The sequence below is a fragment of the Netta rufina genome (genome assembly GCF_964035555.1).
Source record: "Netta rufina genome assembly, chromosome: 8".
Lineage (NCBI taxonomy): Eukaryota > Metazoa > Chordata > Aves > Anseriformes > Anatidae > Netta > Netta rufina.
In genome coordinates, this window is record NC_140131.1 from 14,722,192 (window position 1) to 14,741,419 (window position 19,228).

Genomic DNA, 19,228 nt, shown 5'->3' on the forward strand with positions numbered 1-19,228 from the left:
TCAAGTGACATTCACCAACATACAGCTGCTGAGCACAACCAACATGATTAGACTAGTTAAACCAATGTGGTAAAGGCAGAGTGAAACTGAGCAGCTTCATAGCCCTTACCAAGTATAACCTAAGCATGATTTCTTCCCAACGCAAGGGAAATTTCACGTGTTAAGGCTAACAGCATTTGAAGCAAGTCCAATGTAATTTGAATGCAGTATTGGATGAAGCATGACAGTAAGATCAGCTAAGTAAAAAACTAGAAGAGCTAAACTGTTGACAATTTTACAAATGTACTGCAAAAATGTTATATGTACTTGTGCAAGGTATTGAGCAGAAGAGAAATATATTTCTTCTAAGAGGATGAAGGTGTGGCTACTACTGTTTACCAAAGATATTAAAAAAAAATAAATCCTGTTGATGCTGTTTATTTAAAGTAATAATTAGAGTCTGGCGTCAAGTTTGAATGATAACTATTGCTTTCTTCACACAGATTTTCTAAGCTTGAGAGACCAGTTTTCAAAAGCTATCTAGCAAAGCTCTTATGTTACCAGCATCACTCCATCAGAAGAAACTGTTAAAGGACAATCAGAAGGGTGAGTCCTCGTTTTCCAGTATCCTTTTGGATTGGGCTTCAAAAATTAAAGTCAGCTTTTCTGAAAGTGATCTTTCATAATTACAATTGAAAATTATGTAATTGGCAAATGCTCAACAGCCTTGAAAACTGGACCTAATGTAGTCAAAGTGATAATAAATGTATAAGCTAGTAACCTATCTTGCACATAGGCATTTTTTGTTGATGCTCTCAGTTAGAACTCTTGGTTTTCCTCTTAAAGAAAAAACACGTAGTGTTTCTTTGATTACTGATACAGTTTTGTATCTCAGCGAGGTTTGAATTTTCTGTTTAGAATATTCCCAGAAGGAAGTTGTCCCTGCAGATGCCCCAGACTCTGCCAAATAATCAGCTTTCTCTGCAGCTCAGCCATTTACCTCCATTGCACGTATTAGACATCCCAGTTTACTCCATTTTAACTTCAATTCCATGTTTGTTGTTGTTGTTGTTGTTTTCTTCTGCAGGCTTATAAAAACCATCTTGTGGGCTGAAAGGAAAGTACATGCATCAGAACAGATCCTTGGATCCCTTCTACTCCAAACACCGATATCATAACGTCCCAGACGGCTTAACACTGAGGAGTATTCCAGTAAGTTGTGTATATGGATGTACAAATATGCCACTTATAAAAAGAAAGGTACAGCTAAAGAGATCTAATATTGTAAAATAAAGTATTCAAAAGTGAGGAAACATAGGAACTACTGCAACTTTGATTTGCCCTACGTATGGCTATCCTTTACAACTGTCTCTAATCACTCACTGGACAGTCCTTCATTTAGTGTGCAAGATCTTCAGCATGCTCAGATAATGGGTAGGGGAGTTTTGCTGGATTTAAATCCTTTTTATTAAGTGTATAGTCTTGTGGTACTATTTATTGCCCATTAGCGAGCTCATTCTCATAACCTAACTCCATCCTGGAGTTTAATATGTTTAACTCCCTGAAGTATTATGGTTCTTACATTTGATCTAGGATACTGTAGTAGTGGTGCAAGTAAAATGTATGTTTATGGGTGGAGTGATAAAGAGTATTTACTGTTAACAGACTCAAACTGTTCATTTCCTTCCTTTTGTGGGTTCACTTCTGGTATACTATAGCAAGTTCTGCTCCAAAACAAATTTTCTAAATTTATTAGTAGTCACAGGATTATCTTGGCTTCATGCAAAGGCTTTACCTAGTAGGAAAGCTTTCTTAAAACCTACTGAAATAATTTTCACCCTGAGTACGTAGTTTGGTTTCTGCCAGGCAGTCCCCTGCTAGTACTATAATGTAATGATTTTTCCAAATCCCTGTAGGTGGAAGCTTGGTTTGAGAACACACTAGGATGCCCAGTAGCATTGACATTTATGTCACGATTGCTAAAAAGTTCTTGGAAATGTGAGCAGTATTTAAAGGACAGACAGTTCAGGAAGGCAACAGGAGATTAACTGGCACCAAAATGTGGGATAACAAAAGAAGTAAAGAGGATTGTCTCCTGCAGCTTGCTTTTGGAAAGAAGACAAATGGGGACAATTCATACACGCAAACATGAAGGAGCTTTGAACTGCACAGAGCAGTGGAGTGCCTGCCTCTTCCTAAGGCAGAATCATACCTAGGGAAACAACTAGTGAGTGAGGGTACCAAATTAACATCTTGCCTGAAACAACAGCATTATCATGTTTCATCTCTGCCAGCAGGCATAATGAAATTAAAGATCCTGAGCCCAAAGGAAAGCAAATCATTGCTCCCAAGACAAGATGGACTGCTTCCTCACGAGGAGCTGTTAAGGACAAGCTCCTCTCCATGCAAAGCTGGACAGGTGCACAGAGAAACAACAGCATAGTCAGTGGGTGCAGCGATGTTCATCCTTGTCAGGGTGGCAGTCTGTTCCCAGGACTACCAAGCAAAATACAGCTCAATGAACAAGTGAGAAGAAAATTGTAAATATCAGCCTCAACCTGGATAAAAGTGCAGGCTGTAAAATTATATATTTAGCTATAAAAAAATCCAGGAGAATGATGTGTTAAAAATCCTCAACAGAGATCTGTGAAGAGATTACAATCACCTGAGCACTTTATTCTACTTAAGTTTTTAAAAAAGTGGAATACAACTTGGGCTTGATAAACAACTTGTGTGCAGGATCAAGAGCAGCTTTGTTGGGACCTCCAGCAACACCATCACTCCATCTTCCAATGACTGTGGTTGGCATCATATCAACAATATCAACCCTGCAGGTTGGGTAACAGCATAATGATACAAGCCTTAGGGATGAAGGTGGAGGTGCTGGTAGGATGACAAAGTCCCACCACCCACATACAGTAAGAAATAATTGAGATTAGGTGAGGCTGCAGTCAGACATGACACATTAAAAATACTGTTTATTAACAATCAAAAGGACCAATTAAACTAAGTTTATATAAATTATTTAAATAGATTAAAAAGCCTGAAGTGACTTCCGTGATCTTCTAGTCTAATTTCCTGTATAATGGACAGCAGATTATCCCAAACTAGCTCCTCAATGTATCATTTTAAGGAGGAAACATCACGTCTTGATATAAATATTAACAAAAAGCTTACCATAATGCTGGGTAACCCTCTTGATAGCTAGTTACAGTTAATTATATATTAAGATTGCAGCTCTTGGATCTTTGTCTCCTAGAGCAAAGCCATGCATTTTTAAAGGCATATTCACTGCATAGAAAGGTATGTGAAGGGCCCTCATTTGCCTTCTCTTTGAAGGGATAAATAGGTGGAAATCCCTGAGCCCCGCATTAGAAGGACAGTGTCCTAATCCTTTAATCATATTTCATGTCTATCCTATGAAATCCCTGATTTTTCATTTCTCTTTTCAAGTTTAGAACACAAAACCCACATACAACAAAACCCACATGGTTTTCATCAGTGCCAGATACAGGGGAAGTATAACCCTCCCCCCTGTTTCTCAATATTTTCTCACTTGGGCAATCAGGAGTTAGATTTTCTGTTTTAGTCACTGTATCAAAGAAATAACTGCTGTGGTCCACTACAGACTCCAGCTACTTTTCAGTGACTGCTTCCCAGGAGAGCACTCTGTGCAAGATTTGCTGGGCCCTTGTCCTTCTTTCTAGAATATGTTATGCTTATTTATCCCAGTAAGGCAAAAATGCTTTCTCATTAATTTTGTACAAGAATAAGGTACAAAGGAGGTTATTCATGAAGTATTTGTGAAGAAGAGCAGAATGGGACTCTTGAGTCCCATACTGGCACTAGCAGTGCGCATTGACATTTGAAGTTGAATTGCAGAGGTCAATTCAGAGGTGATGCAGAGGCATTGTCAGCTGAGGTTTACAATCCTGGTATCAGACTGAATGCTGTCATTACTTTTCAGGTGCATTTAAAACTGATCTCATTCTGCTGGTGAAATAAAATAATAAGGCTCAAGCATTATGCCTAACCTTCTATCAAAGGTAACCATGTTGTATCTTCTCTTTTATTAATAATCACACTCAAGAAATATAAGTATTTGATTGTCCCAAGCAGGATGAAAATACAATTGAATTGGAATTATAGACAAAAGAAAATATCTTAGCTAATTCATCATTGTCATCTTGTACAGCAACTTTACTGAAATGTTGGTTTTGATTCTGTCCACTGTCTCCAGTCTGAATAGCAATGGTCCTCCACATCAGTCTGTGAGTGTCAGGTAGAGCACCAAAGTTGCTGAACAACGTAGACTAAGCAACAGAGCAATTGTCATACAAGGTCTAACTTAAGACCAGATTTCATGATGAGTTTCATTTCTTCATTCAGCCAAATCCTGTGCATCAGATAGGATTGGATCCGACAAGTTTCTGTTGTAAAATGCTATAAAACAGGCTGAAATCTAGGCCAGAGCTAGGGATAGTTCTTGGGAAGCTCTCAGGATTTCCTGGAGGGCAAGGTGTGGCTCTGTATGTGGGAGGTAAACGCCAGTGATTTTCTGTTACTAGTAATTATGTGCAGCTTGAGTTTCATTAATAGGAGCTACATATGCATACTGGGAAAAAAAAAAAAAGTTTATCTGACACAGTTTATTACATGTTGCCAGCTAAATGTCTTACAGTGTTCATTACCTTTGTTATTTTGTGATTAGCACTTTATAAACGCCCAAAAACATGTTCATATTTTACCAACACGTAAGAAAAAAAGTTCTGCCACAGACAGTTTATAATCTAAAAAAGAAGAGTATCTCCTGATGCATCTCCAAATTATACCGCCAACCTAATAGTTTGGAACTGCTTCTCCTTGCATTACTATTTGTTTTTACTAGCCTTAGTCATTTTGCTTTTGACAGCTACCTTGTTTACAATTACTACCAAATACAGAAATACACCTTCCAGAAAGTTATCCTGAGGTGAACACCCAACATGGAAATACCAGTCTTAAAAGATTTCATAAACTGATAAAAGAAAAGAAACAGAATTGTATCACGAGAAAGGTGCTGGGTAGCCTTAAAAGAGTTGCTAGATGCTAGATTGAGTGAATATTTTAAGTGTTCGAGTGAATATTCTCCAAAATTGGGCAATAAAAACAGAAAAGAAAAAAAAAAAAAAGTAATCTAGCTAGAAATGTCTTTTATCCTGATTTATTTAAAAATCCATTAATTGCTGTCTCTAATCAGGTACTACTGGAATATTATGGCAGATACTCTAAAATTTTTATTAAAGTTTTATTTTTTTTTTCTCCGTTCTGATGTTTCATAGCATCATGGGGTTTTAGGCCAGAAGAAAGGACTGATTCTCCTGTCTGACCTTTTGCACACTACAGGTGATAGAATTAACTCAAGTGATTTCTGTGTAATTTCTGCGGGAGCTAGAACACTTCCTTTGGAAAAAAAAAATTCACCTTCTCTATTTAAAGACTTAAGGTGACAAGCAGTACTTCACAAGTGGTTTTTAATCCAAGAATATCTCGTCTCACCTTTCAAGCACTACATCTTTTAAAAGGTTCATCTGCTAACTGAAGATTACTATGATGACAATTATTCTCTTTACTGATGTAATTCCAGGTTAATTAGCTCTTCTGTGATTCACTGATGGACTAAAGATACTAAGTTTTTTAAGTCTCTTCTGTGAAGAGGGTTTCTAGACCATTCAGGTCAACCATTCAGGTCTGTTTAACCACTTCCAGTTTGCCGGCTTTAGCACGGATACCAGACCAAGACATGCTGCGTCACCAACAGAATTCCTGTTGCTGTCGTGTGCTCCCCATGTTTTTACACCCAAAGACTGCATTTCTGTGCACTCTTAAATGCTTTTATGTAGTGCTACCTTTCATATTGCAGTCCTCCACCAGATACCTGATCAACATATTTCTTTCCTAGAAATATTAGCTTGCATTTAACTATATCACCTTGCACCTTGTTCAAGTCAGCTCATCTTACCTAATATTCTGGTAACACTGAGGAATAAATCCTTATTATATATCACTTCACAATTTCTGTTTCTTACACAAATATAATTTTCTCAACTAACTAATATGTGTTACCGGCCATTTATAAATACTTCTGACTTATTAATAATGCCAAGTAGAAAATATTCCTGAGTCTATTTTTTCACAATTGAAAATGTGAAGTTTCTACTAAGAGCTAAAGAGTAATATAACCAGACACTGAAATGTAGAAAAATAGAAGTATAATTAAGCAATATACTTTGTTTAATTGTTGATAACGTGTTGATACCATGGATGTAGGAGAGATTTACAAGGGGAAAACCAATTTCACTTGAGGTATTTTACCCTGTAACAAAATAGTCTCATTGTTTCTATGGTAACATCTACAAATCACTCTACAGCAATTTTGAACAGGGAGAAAATTCTTGGATATCTCTGTGTAATCTGCAAGCAGAAAAACAAGCAAAACTATTTGCTGTATCCAATTTTGTTTACTACAGAGAAAATATTACACTACAGCACTAATATAAAATAACAGGAAGTCAGTACATAGGATGAAAACAGGAGGCAGCATATTCTGAAATACATCTGTTAGAAAGGAGTCATAATTCTAATAAACTCTTTCTTCTTCAGTACGTAAAGGAATGTTTTATTAAGGTAGCCTAAGCCAGCTATAATTGCCACTAGGAGAGAGATACTAAGATTACTTCCTACAAAGAGGACCACACACCCCCAGGAAACACAAGTTTTTCTACATACCCACAAAGTTGATGAAACATTGCCATTGACTACCTTCCCTCTTACAGGACAAGACCCTAGAAAAGTACAGTGATCTTCAGAAGGAGCAAAGTGATTTCAGCAAAATATCAGGCTGAAGACAGTAGACGCTTTGATGCTTCTTCAATTCTTTGTCACAAGTAGTTAGTGGATTAAACTTCTCAAAAAGTCTAAATGCATCAAATTACAATTTTCTGGTTTATAGGAGTTGTAGTTGGAGAAATACTCCTCTTTTCTGCCCTGTACACTTGAGGCTCCAGCCAACTGGAGCTTTCCCTTCCCTTCCCTTCCCTTCCCTTCCCTTCCCTTCCCTTCCCTTCCCTTCCCTTCCCTTCCCTTCCCTTCCCTTCCCTTCCCTTCCCTTCCCTTCCCTTCCCTTCCCTTCCCTTCCCTTCCCTTCCCTTCCCTTAAGTGCTGACAGATTTGTATTAAATCAAACACCCATTTTTCTTTGGGATGATTTGCCCAGATTAAGATAATGGACAGCTATACCATCTTGATAGGTCCTGTAGGAAGGAATTATTTTTATGTCTGTTATAGCTGCATGTTTAAGATTGTGTTGAAATACATATATAAAGCATGTCTTAAGTCTTTTTTTTTTTAACTCTAATGAGCTTTAAAGTTGGACACAGATACAGCAGACAATAGTTTCCATAATTTTAAATGATACATTTGCAAGACTTTTGCAAGAAAACCACATAAAATACCCTATTTTTAAAGACTCTCCTTTGCTTCATTAAGTTTTGCTGTCTCAGACTTCCAAACATTTGACCTCTTCTCCTTTCTCACACGCACATGCCTACATATTCTGCAATGTTGGACAACCATTGAAATGCATAATTAATCACTTCTCTTCGCACGGTATAGCAAGAAGGTTACAGTAGGCTGAATTGCAGCAACTTTGAGAAGAGCAAGAAGGACGATCCAGGGACCCATAGGTCTGTCAGCCTTGGCTCTGTCCCTAGATTGACTGTTGACCAAATACGCCTGGAAGCCATTTCCAAGCACTTGCAGGACACGAAGGTGGCTGGGAACAGCCAGTGTAATGTGCTATTACCAAGGACAAAGATTTGATGAGAAGATTGGCTCAGCAGAAAAGGAAAGAGCAGTGGATGCTGTTTACCTTGACTTTAGGGAGGCATTTGATATTGTCTCCCACAACGTCTTTGTAGTCACAGAGGTAAAATATGGAGCGGGGCATAGGGTGCGTTGGGTAGTTGGCTGGGCTCTTGGGTACAATAGATGGTGATCAGCAGTACAAGGTCCACCAAAAAGGTGACTAGTGGCACTGCACTCTCAGCAAGTCCTTGTAATACCTATTTGAAGGGTGGTGGTGGTGTCATAGAATCTGGAATATCAAGCGTTCTATTCAAAGGGGCCTTTCCTTTTTTACCATTGTTTTCTTTCTTATACCAAGAACTTTTTTACAAAAAAGCTACAAAAAACAGGAAGACTAAAGAAACTCTCAAAAGCTAGGGCATTACAGAATGAAAATTGACCAAGAAGCTTTCATGTGGTCTTCTTACACACCAGTAAGAGTATAACACAGACTTTAATTTTAGGGACGGACACAAAGCCTACATTCCTCATTTACTGAGTCCTGGACTTCAGACTTCTGGAATCTGATATGATCCTGAACATGGTGAAGTTAACTGTGAAACTAATTGAACATAATTGTAGTTTGAATGTATGATGGTAGGTATTCTCAAAATATCCAGCTTTGGGTGTCTCACACTGGGTATTCTGAATTCGTAGATATGTAAGATAAATTTTCTTTTGGCCAATTTGTTTCATTTTCCCATTTGTATAACAGAGCTAATACCTTCTTCCCCAAATGCCAATCCCAGATACTGTAAAGAAAAGTAACCCAGAAAAGCACATGAAAATAATTAATTTCTGTGTTGAGTTATGGGATTAGTACAGGTATTTGGAGCACATAATAAGATCCAGTGTTCATCATGAAACGTTAAATAATACCCAACTTCACTGAGCATGATCCCCATTTATCCATTAGAGAGATTGCCCTGGGTGATTGAAAATGGTGAAATTAAAGACTGTAAACAAGATCTACTAAGGAATGTAAGCCTGTAAGTCCCAAACATATGATCCTGAAAACTACCCATGCAGTTCCAGCACGCGCACCTTGTAATTTTACTTTGCTTCCCTACGTAATGTTCCCCTAGAGAAACAGCCCTGGGTATGCCCTAGTCTGGCAACAGTCTGGAAGGAACTAAGCAGCTGAACATTTATTTAATGCTTATGCATAGTTAGATGAACAAGAGGCTTTCTACAGCAGAGGTTCTTGGAACCATGTAACAACCATCACAAGCCTAGGCTCTCTAAAAATACAATTCAGGCTTTCTCTCAAAAAGTGATGGTATTGATGCCCATCTTTCATATGACACATTGCAGCAATAGCTTGAATTGGAAGAATGAAGAAAGTTCTCAGCCCAGAAAAACCTGAGGGCTTGTGGTTTTATTGTTCCATTGAAAATAAGGATGTGATTCTCAATCTCCAGAGGCTGGAAAGTCCTGTCTCCTATATCATATGTGAATACTTTGACTTCTGAACTACCAGTTGAAGAAAACTACTGTATCTAGCTTTGCTATACGGCCAGCAGGCAGAGGCTGCAAGCAAGAGTGTAAAGAATGTCTCGTTTGAGGGGCCTGGTATGGCTCAACATGATCAAAGCTCCTGTACTAACTGCTCTGCAGTCTGAAATCTGAGGTGCTTACAGGCCTAACAAACAAACAAACAAAAAAACAAACCTTTGGGGTACAACTACGTTAGCCACACGGCACCATGAGGGCATGGGAGAACTTGCTTTAAATAAGCAAGAATGAGAAGAGCACAGTCATGTAGTTCAGCAATCTGCTCCTGCCAGTTAGCCCTCTGGGTAGCTGAAGAGGACGCCTGCCGCTGCAGTACGCAACCAGCCACACCCCAAGGCCCAGCAAATAGTTCCACTTCGCACCGCCTTGTTCCACCTCAGTTTGTTAGCCTCCGTGCCTCAGCTTGGCTACCTGTACATAGCACTAACTTCGTTTAGATAGATTCTTCACCACCAATGGAAATCTCAGGTTTTGTAGAAGGTTTTACAAGCCCTAAGTGTAGGCCTCAGCAAAGCTGTCCTTGAAGGAACCTTGAGCCACCTCACAGCTTATGGGTGCTTTGCGGTGACCCCACGTTCCTTGTTTCCCCTCTCCCAGCCAGGTCTAGATCCATGACAATACTGTTTCCAAATGTGTAACCTTGGAGAATTTTATCCTGGGGGAAAAAACAGTCACTTCTCCCTTAACCTCACTGCTTTGCCCTATTAATGAGGTAACATATAGTCTAAATGAATCAATTTTAAAAACATATAAAACAGCTTTTTATTTTCCAGGTAAAACAACAATTAGAACACTTGTTATGAAGAAAGAAAAAATCCTGTCTGTGTCACATAGACAATGCAGGTTTGGAGCACTGCATTTTCTGGGGCTTTTTTTCAGTATAGTGAATCTTGAAGACATCTTGTCTACCTTGAGGTAATGAAATTAAGAGAAAACAAAAATAGCAAGATTTAAAAAAAAATAAATCTCTTTCTAATACATTTTTGGAACCAGGGGCACTTTAGCCTCTTTCTTCTTATCCTTCCATAAGTATTTTCTAATTTCTGTTCTCCAACTTAATTTTTGTCCTTTCAGTTTAATCACAAAATACTTTTCTACTGTTTAAAATGACAAAATGACAAAAAAAAAAGGGGGGGGGGGGAGAGAAAAAGAAAAAAAAACAACAGTGCTCTACCAATACAAACCAAAACAATGCTTCCACTGCTGCAACTCAGTCAGCCTTTACAGAAAGGTTTCCTCAAAAATTCCATAGTTCTGACATGGAATAAATGTCTCCCTTGATTACTTTCCAGTGGAGAAATTACTTGCTGGTTTACACAAACCTAAGCTACTGGTGTTTTCTTGGTTAAACTGTTATTATTTTAAACAGAATTCATAGCTAAATAAGCAAAATATCCTGGGACCCACAGTGTCTCTATGAAAAAATTAAATCAATAATACACATGCATTTATTAGTTAGGCCTTCAACTCAAGTTATAGTTGTTCCTTTTTAGTGATCTTACTGTTACCAGACCCAAAATGTGTCTCTGGTATATTTTTATGGTCCCTCCACTGCCTTAGGAAGCTTTTGTATTATTGTGTATCATTATTTTGTTCCTGTGAGTCCTTAGAACAAAAGCCTATGAATAATATTAGGAAGTTGTCTTCCTTCTTGTTGAGAGAAATATGTGGCTTTTTTTCCACATGTAAGCACTCACTGAGCTTCACACAATCATGCCATCCGTACATGTCTGCAGTGATTCCAACTGAATCTGAAACTACAAATAACTCAGAATTCCCTAAAAGTTCTAATAACAGCAGTGATTAAAATCTCTACTAATGACTTTTAGAGATACACTTGCAATATTTGAATCAGCTGGTAAGATAAAATTACAGAAAGTCTTTGGTTAACATAGTCCCAACTAAATTCCCTAAACCTTAATTACCATGGAAACTACTTATCCTTAAGGCTCTATGGATAGCTGAAATATTTTCTCTTGACAAAAACGGGAGTGAGGCCAAAAAAATATGGGACTGTACGTAACGAGGCCTTTGATCTTTCATTTACTTCTGTGTTAATTAGATATAACCTCAATGAAGCAAATCAAGTTACACAGTTTAATTAGTTTACAGGACAGGAGAAGCAGATTTGAGATGTTGTCTAGTTCATCTTTTTTTCTAGGTCTTCTTCCATTAGCTTCATGAATTTATGTTAACACATTTACGTTTTCTAGTAAAAGAAACCCAGTAGTGCAAAATATTATTTGTAAATAAAATTAGTGGACATATTCCAAGTTTTGAGACAATTCTGGAAACAAGTCTGGAGACAATTAGAGGACTAATCCGTTCCACTGAGGTGCTGAGTTTAAGCTGGAAAATTAGGTCAGGAACAGAAATCCTCATTTCCAGTTTTATATATATTAAATCTCTAATTAGTTGTAGGGGTTCTCATTCCAAGAAAACGTTTTAAGAGCTTTTAATGGACTAAAAGTAATTTGCAGTGAAGTTATGATAAAAAACCCTGGCACGTTACGCAGGGAAGCTATGGATGCCCCTTCATTTTATGTTGTTGGATAGGGCTTTGGGCAACCTGACCTCAGGAAAGAAGCCCCTGCACGTATTAGGTGGTTGCAGTACGTGATCTCTTACGGATCCTGCCAACCCAAGCCATTCTGTAATTCTATGACAAAACGCCATAGCAGCTTCCAAGCAGATGCTCGCCATGAGTTAATTTATTCGTGCTCTGTGACCAAACGCCTAGAACATGTGCGTGCGGGAAAGCACAGCAGGCTCAGGATATAATATATATAATGTATGTAAACCCGCCAGCATATCGTGTTTGTTGAAGGCTTCCCATCTCCATGTTGTTAAGCCTGATTATAAGGTGCGCTGCGGTGCTAATTTGTATTAAACACCTCTCATCTTATCGCAGGGTCTCTTCCCTGCCGAGCACTGAGCTGGGCTGTTGTGCAGGTACCCCAAGTGAAACAACAACAGGCCAATGCCCTTGCCGGCCAGCCCGGTCCCGCTGCCCGCCGCCGGCCCCACACAGCCGCCGGCCCCTGCAAGCAGCCTCTGGGGGTGCAGCTAGACCGTAAGCACCCGCCCCGCCGCGCACGCGCCCCCCGATCCCCGCCTGCCGGGAGTCCGCGCAAGCGCACAGCGCGGCGTCCCGGCAGCGAGGCAAGATGGCGGCCGGCGGGCAGGCGCCGGGTGGCGGTAACATGGCGGTCGGCGGGGCAGGCGCGGAGCGCGGTGCGGAGCCGCCGGCCCCGGAGCGAGTCCTCTTCCCGCCGACGTTCAGCGTGTCCGAGATCAAGAACAAGCAGCGGCGGCACTTCATGTTCGTCCGCTGGAAGCAGCAGCAGAGGAAGGTGGGGTAGGCGGGCGGGCGGGCGCGGAGGGCGGGCGGGAAGGCTTGGGCCGCACTAACGCCGCTGTGCCCCCGCAGGAGAAGCTGGCCCTCAGGAAGAAGCGGAGGAAGGAGCGAGAAGCCCTCGGAGACAAGGTGAGAGCTGCGGTGAGCGGCTGCGGGAGCGAGCTGAGCCGCTGCCCGGCTGTTTCCCGACCCGTCCAAGCCTCTCGGCGCGGGTTCTCAGGCGTCGTGTAGGTATAGCTGGGAGTTACACTCTCATAAGCAATACCCTTATAAACCATAGCTAGGAGTTGCACTCTCGTAAGCAATATCCTTATAAACCAGAGCAACCGATCTGCCCAGCCCCTGCCCAGACCAGTTGTCTGCTTTTTTCAGCTTTGAACAAGGGTTTGGCATCTCTTCCTAAACTACTTCTCAAGCATAATGAGTTTAAATAAGTTGTGAGGTCCTGTATTACCATAATTTTACAATAATAAATGGGGCAAACAATGTATCCTGTTTATTATTAAACTGTAGGTGTCAAGGATATAATGTATTGCTGTTGGAAGTGGATTTTTTTTTTCTTCCACACTACAAAAGATAGACAAATCTCTCACATCTTGTTTTATTTTGTTTGCTTTGGAATTGTGTTTCATTCATTACAGTGGAATTAAGCAGTGTTGCTGTTCTAGTGATGCTTTTCATCTGTGTGATGCTCTCCCTCCATGTGATGCTCTCAGGCATTCCAATACTTAGGAGTATTTTTAATCAAATGATGTTGCTAGTGATGCCTATTGACGTTGTAACTTCTTTTTTTAAAAGTTGGCACAAAATAAAAAATATTTGTAATTCCATGTAGAAAGCAATCCCATGGTAGCAAGGTTTATGCATAGAACTTTAAAGGTACGTGAATGTGTCACATTAATAAACCTACATTTATTTTAGGCACCTCCAAAAGCCGTTCCGAAGACTATTGAAAATCAGAGAGTTTATGATGAGACAACTGTAGATCCCAATGATGAAGAGGTAACTGCTTGAGTTTTGCATATGCTATTAACATTTTTTTTCCAAAGAAGCAACTTAAAATGCATTGATAAAATTTATTATTCTTTATTCTCCTACTAAGGTGTTAATGAATTAATTTTCACATGATGGGTTCACTAAGAGGTGATGTCCTTCTTTCATTATCTCCAGTAGATAATTGCCTTTTGCATTACTGCTATTGATAGCAAAACCTGACAACTTCTGTTACGCTAGACTCTTCTGAATGTAAAAACCACGTCTTGCAATGAATAGTTACATGATAATCTTGTTGAATTGGGATTAAATTCAGTTTCATCAAAAGTTAGATTAGATTAGTTAGAATCACAGAATCACAGAATTTCTAGGTTGGAAGAGACCTCAAGGTCATCGAGTCCAACCTCCAACCTAACGCTAACAGCCCTCCACTAAACCATATCCCTAAGCTCTACATCTAAACGTCTTTTGAAGACTTCCAGGGATGGTGACTCCACCACTTCCCTGGGCAGCCTGTTCCAATGTCTAACAACCCTTTCAGTGAAGAAGTTCTTCCTAACATCTAACCTAAAACTCCCCTGGCGCAACTTTAGCCCATTCCCCCTCGTCCTGTCACCAGGCACGTGGGAGAACAGGCCAACCCCCACCTCGCTACAGCCTCCCTTGAGGTACCTAAAAAGAGCGATAAGGTCACCCCTGAGCCTCCTCTTCTCCAGGCTGAACAAGCCCAGCTCCCTCAGCCGCTCCTCGTAGGACTTGTTCTCCAGGCCCCTCACCAGCTTCGTCGCCCTTCTCTGCACCCGCTCAAGCACCTCCATGTCCTTCTTGTAGCGAGGGGCCCAAAACTGAACACAGTACTCGAGGTGCGGCCTCACCAGAGCTGAGTACAGGGGGAGAAGATTGAACAATTGTTCTTCAGTTATTTCATATATGGTAGATTTACAAGACTTCTATTCTTGCAGGTTGCATTCGATGAAGCGACTGATGAATTTGCACCATACTTCAACAGACAGACAGTTCCCAAGATTCTTATTACAACGTCAGACAGACCTCGTGGGGTTTGTATGCTTTACTTGGAGTGTTCTGGGCAATGAATTGGTTATACGATACCAAGTTATAAATACTGTGATTGGTCGATGACATTTTTGGTATAGAAATTACTTTTAAAAACTTTTTGTAGGTTCTGTGAATAGACAAAGAAAACTTGATGGCCAGGAGATATTTTAATGTTAGATTCTTTTTGGTCACCAGTGCCATGCTTTTGGTTCTAGCACTGTTCAAGATGGGTGTAATTTAACTGGGAAGATTGAGTTTTTTGTCTCCCAACTATGGTATGATGTATAAGCCCGTGATGACTCCATACAATCTTATATAGAAGAACCACCAAACTGAAAACTATAGCTTCCGTGCATTTGTTTTTTCTGTTTAATTTAGTGATTCTCGAGAGCCTTTGTGTGTATGCAGTCTATTAGTTTCTTTAGCACTGATTGTTTCCTTCATTAAAAAAACCCTTGTGTTTATGTTTTTGCATGCAGATGATGTGCATTAGGTACATCTCCTAATTAGGGAGATTTCTGACACCTGTGAAAACTTGTAAAAGAAGTGGTTTTAAAAACTGGAAGCAGTACGCCTCAAGCAGTTTCTAGAGAAACTTGAGCATAACTCATAGGGGTTATGCTTTCATAATTCTCCTGTTTTACTGTGATTGAGAAGAAAATAGTACATTACAAAAAAAATAAGTCCCTCATGTTCTGTAGTCTTGACTACAAATAAATTTTCCAGTGACTCAAAAAAATAACTTGGTAGCTTATCTTCAAATGGTTTATTATTTCTAATATCTCTATAAGCATCAAGGAGGGCAGTCAGAATAAAGAATCCTCCATCTCCCCTGGTATTTGAATTTGGCATTGTATTTACCACATTGCAATTTAACTCATCTTTTACAGAGAACAGTGAGGTTCTGTGAACAGTTGTCTACGGTTATACCTAACTCGCATGTCTACTATCGAAGAGGATTAGCTTTGAAAAGGATTATTCCACAATGTATTGCGAGGGACTTCACAGATTTAATCGTCATTAATGAAGATCGTAAAATACCAAGTATCCTTTGTGTAAATACTAAGATATTATTAAATAGCTCTAGGCCTGCTAGGAGAGAAACTTTCTAATTAGTGTGTGTCTAAGATCTACATTTTTCTGGATTTTTCTTCACTGTGCAGTTTACAGGGTAACCGCAGAGTTAAAAATCACTGTGTCAACTTGAGTATTTGATGGCTAATGGAACTTCAGATTATTAAAGTGCTTTTTGTTTTAGTTTGTAGTGTATGGATAAATGTTGCTGTTGCAGTAAACTTAAGAGTTTTTTAATAATCTTCCTTTTTGATCAGGAAGTTTAGTTTTGCTGACTTGATAAATAATTACTGAGAAGGTAATAGAAGTTACCTCTGGTTAGCTTTTGAAACAGAACTTAATATCCATGTGTCAGAACCCTAGCTAACTAGTTAATGAATGTATTTTGGAGAACATAATGGAACCTTGTTAATGTGGCATAGATTATGGATATAGTACTCTAGTGTCATTTTGCGTTTTACAGAACATGTTCCTCTGTTAACTACATGTCAAATTTTACCAGCTTTTTTTTCTTAACTCTGTGAACAGACGGTCTTGTTTTAAGTCACTTGCCTGATGGTCCTACTGCTCATTTTAAAATGAGTAGCGTCCGCTTGCGTAAAGAAATAAAGGTGAGGCTCTAAAAAAATCAAATTATAGTCTGTGGTTTAAAAATAAATATGTTCAGTCTACTTGCACTGTCCAAATGGATTGCAATTTTTGCAAGATTTAGCTGATCTTGAAAAGTTGCTTTTTCATAAGCTAACAGGGGGCCAAAGAGCAGTATATTCTACTTCTGTAGGCAGCTTACTTCAAATTTCATAGTTATGTGCTGAACTTAGCTGTCTGCCAAGTATTTTTATAGCCAAATCAATAAATACCAGGGAAAGCATATACCCAGTGTAAGTACAAGATAGGATATATATATATATAGAAGTAAGTGGTATGCAAGATTTCAATAGATGCAGTTCCTAGTCTTGAATAAAATGTAGTCTTTCTTATTCTTACAGCCTTGTCACCTCTTCTGAAGTAAGTATTGCTTACTTAACCCAAAATAACTTGCAGGAAAGTGTTTCTTTTCCTCCTTTTTTGAATTAAGTACTTTTTAAATGTAATCTGTATTTATTAAGGACTGTCCCATATACTGCTAGTTGGTATGTACAGAGATTTTCAGCATCCTGTTATAGGTAGTCCGCTTACAGACTGATTCTTTGCTGTAGTGGGTGCAGTCAGGAGTGGAAGTTGGTGCAGGAGAGAGGAAATAAAAAATTATTTATTTGTGATTTTTCTTTAAATTTTTAGTGTTAAACCAGAGATCCTTATGTTACCACCTTCTGCTTTACTTGCATACAAACTGTTCCAAGAAACAATTAGGAATGTTATCAGGTCCTGCTTGTCTTCACCCTGTTTTATTTCAAACTTTTATTTGATAATGTATTAAAATAGTTTTGCATATGATGTATTATTTGCATTCTAATCTATTATTGTCTTTCCAGCGAAAAGGGAAGCAGCCTACAGAACATGTACCTGAAGTCATCCTGAATAATTTTACAACACGACTTGGCCATTCTGTTGGTCGCATGTTTGCTTCTCTCTTCCCACATGATCCTCAGTTCATCGGAAGACAAGTAGCGACATTTCACAACCAGCGAGACTACATCTTTTTCAGATTCCACAGGTGACATTTGGCCCAAAACTCTTGAATGGGAGATAATGTTCTTATAACTCAGCGCCTAATAATGCTTTTTTCTCTCAAGGTATATCTTCAAGAGTGAAAAGAAAGTGGGAATTCAAGAACTTGGGCCACGTTTTACATTAAAGTTGAGGTCCCTTCAAAAAGGAACCTTTGATTCCAAATTTGGAGAATACGAATGGGTTCATAAGGTATGTCTAAGTAATACTAGGCCTGCTTGGGAGGGGATAATGAATCTGACATTAAATGTAACCAGAAATCTCAGCCTAAAAAAAAAACAGTATATGTATAAATGCACTTCTCAAAACAGATTTAACATTGAGAGGTATTTTTGACAAATATCTGAAGTAGAAGCATTCTGCTATATAGCAAGGATGGTGAGTGCCAATATTCCAAGACAACTTCCTTGCAGCATGTAAATTCTTTAAAATATACAGATACAAACAGAAGTGAAAAATGTTCCTCTGGTGTAAGTTATTACTGGAAGCCTAATAAGCTTGATTAAAGGCATTTTTTGTGCAAGGTTAGTGCAAGAATTTTTATCTAAAAACAATTAAAGCAGTTTGTATGAACATTAATTCTTATATTCTGTTTGGTATTAATGCTGACTTTTCAAAATCTTCAAGTAAAGTGGAAGTATTATCTAACGATAAATGGCTTTTCCAGTCATTTTGCCTATCAACTGCAATTGCATGGTAAAAACTTAGAAGAAAGTGAGTATTCAAGCTTTATCAGAAGGAAAATTCCAGTATTTCTGCTGTAGTCCACGATATGTATAATCTTTGTTTTAAAGACACTGAGTCTACTGTGTGTAAAGACTTCTCTAAGCAACTGATCTCCAATTTCTCTCCCTTATTAGTCCTGAAAAGCTGAGTATAGAGACTCACCTACTCTGTGATGCATTTCACTGCCTACACTAGTCTAAATTGGAGCAGTCATCTTTGTATATCATTGCTTGAATTTGTTGATTAATATTTTTTCTTTTAAATTTCAGCGTCGAGAAATGGACACAAGTAGAAGAAAATTTCACTTATAACAGACAGCTACCTGCCAGTTGTTGATGACCAGAAATGTGTCTTTGAACTATGGATCATCTCAAACTCAAAACTAGTAATGATAATGAACAGTATCTGGCTACAGAAAGACAAATTGTAAACATTAAAACTTTCTACAGGAACAGTTCAAGTAGGACAGCATATTTTTTTCGTCCTATGGTTGCAACTAAATCAGACGTGACAAAAAGACTGCTGCTTTTTCCAGTTTAGCAGGAAGATCTATGGTAATCAGTAGCCTGTAATTTTGCTGTCACTGAAACTTTGTCATGACTGCTGCTGTGCTGTGGAGTTAAATTATACTTTACTGTGCTGAAGACAAAGTATTTTGTTAAAAAAAATATTATCAGAATAAACTATTTTTCACTTAACAGTTTTTTTTTTTTCTGTTAAGCAGCTGAACTGAGCTGTTGCACATCTTACTAAGGTAAGAGAGAAATATTTTGCGATGCTAACTTACAGTATGCTGTTCTTTGACAGTGCAGTGTTACTTCTCAAAAAATGGTCGCCTGCATAGAGAACATTGAGAAAGATGTATGCAATGTGGGAAGTCTTAACAGTATTTAATTCTTTAACATCTTGCATAAAATAACTACATTGCTTAAATGGGGGGGGAGTGAGGGGCTTGACTATTACGGGTATCAC

The 19,228-nt window shown here is 38.8% G+C and overlaps 1 protein-coding gene across 1 annotated transcript; it reads left to right on the forward strand.

The window, feature by feature from the left end:
* Positions 1-12,531: 12,531 nt before the first annotated feature.
* RPF1 (ribosome production factor 1 homolog) lies at positions 12,532-18,954 on the forward strand. The gene is made up of 9 exons (XM_084291542.1): positions 12,532-12,731; positions 12,809-12,865; positions 13,658-13,738; positions 14,692-14,787; positions 15,676-15,829; positions 16,388-16,470; positions 17,335-17,516; positions 17,596-17,722; positions 18,526-18,954. Exons 1-9 carry the CDS (start codon positions 12,546-12,548, stop codon positions 18,565-18,567), a joined length of 1,008 nt encoding a protein of 335 aa, XP_084147668.1. The 5' UTR covers positions 12,532-12,545; the 3' UTR covers positions 18,568-18,954.
* The last annotated feature ends 274 nt before the right edge of the window (positions 18,955-19,228 follow it).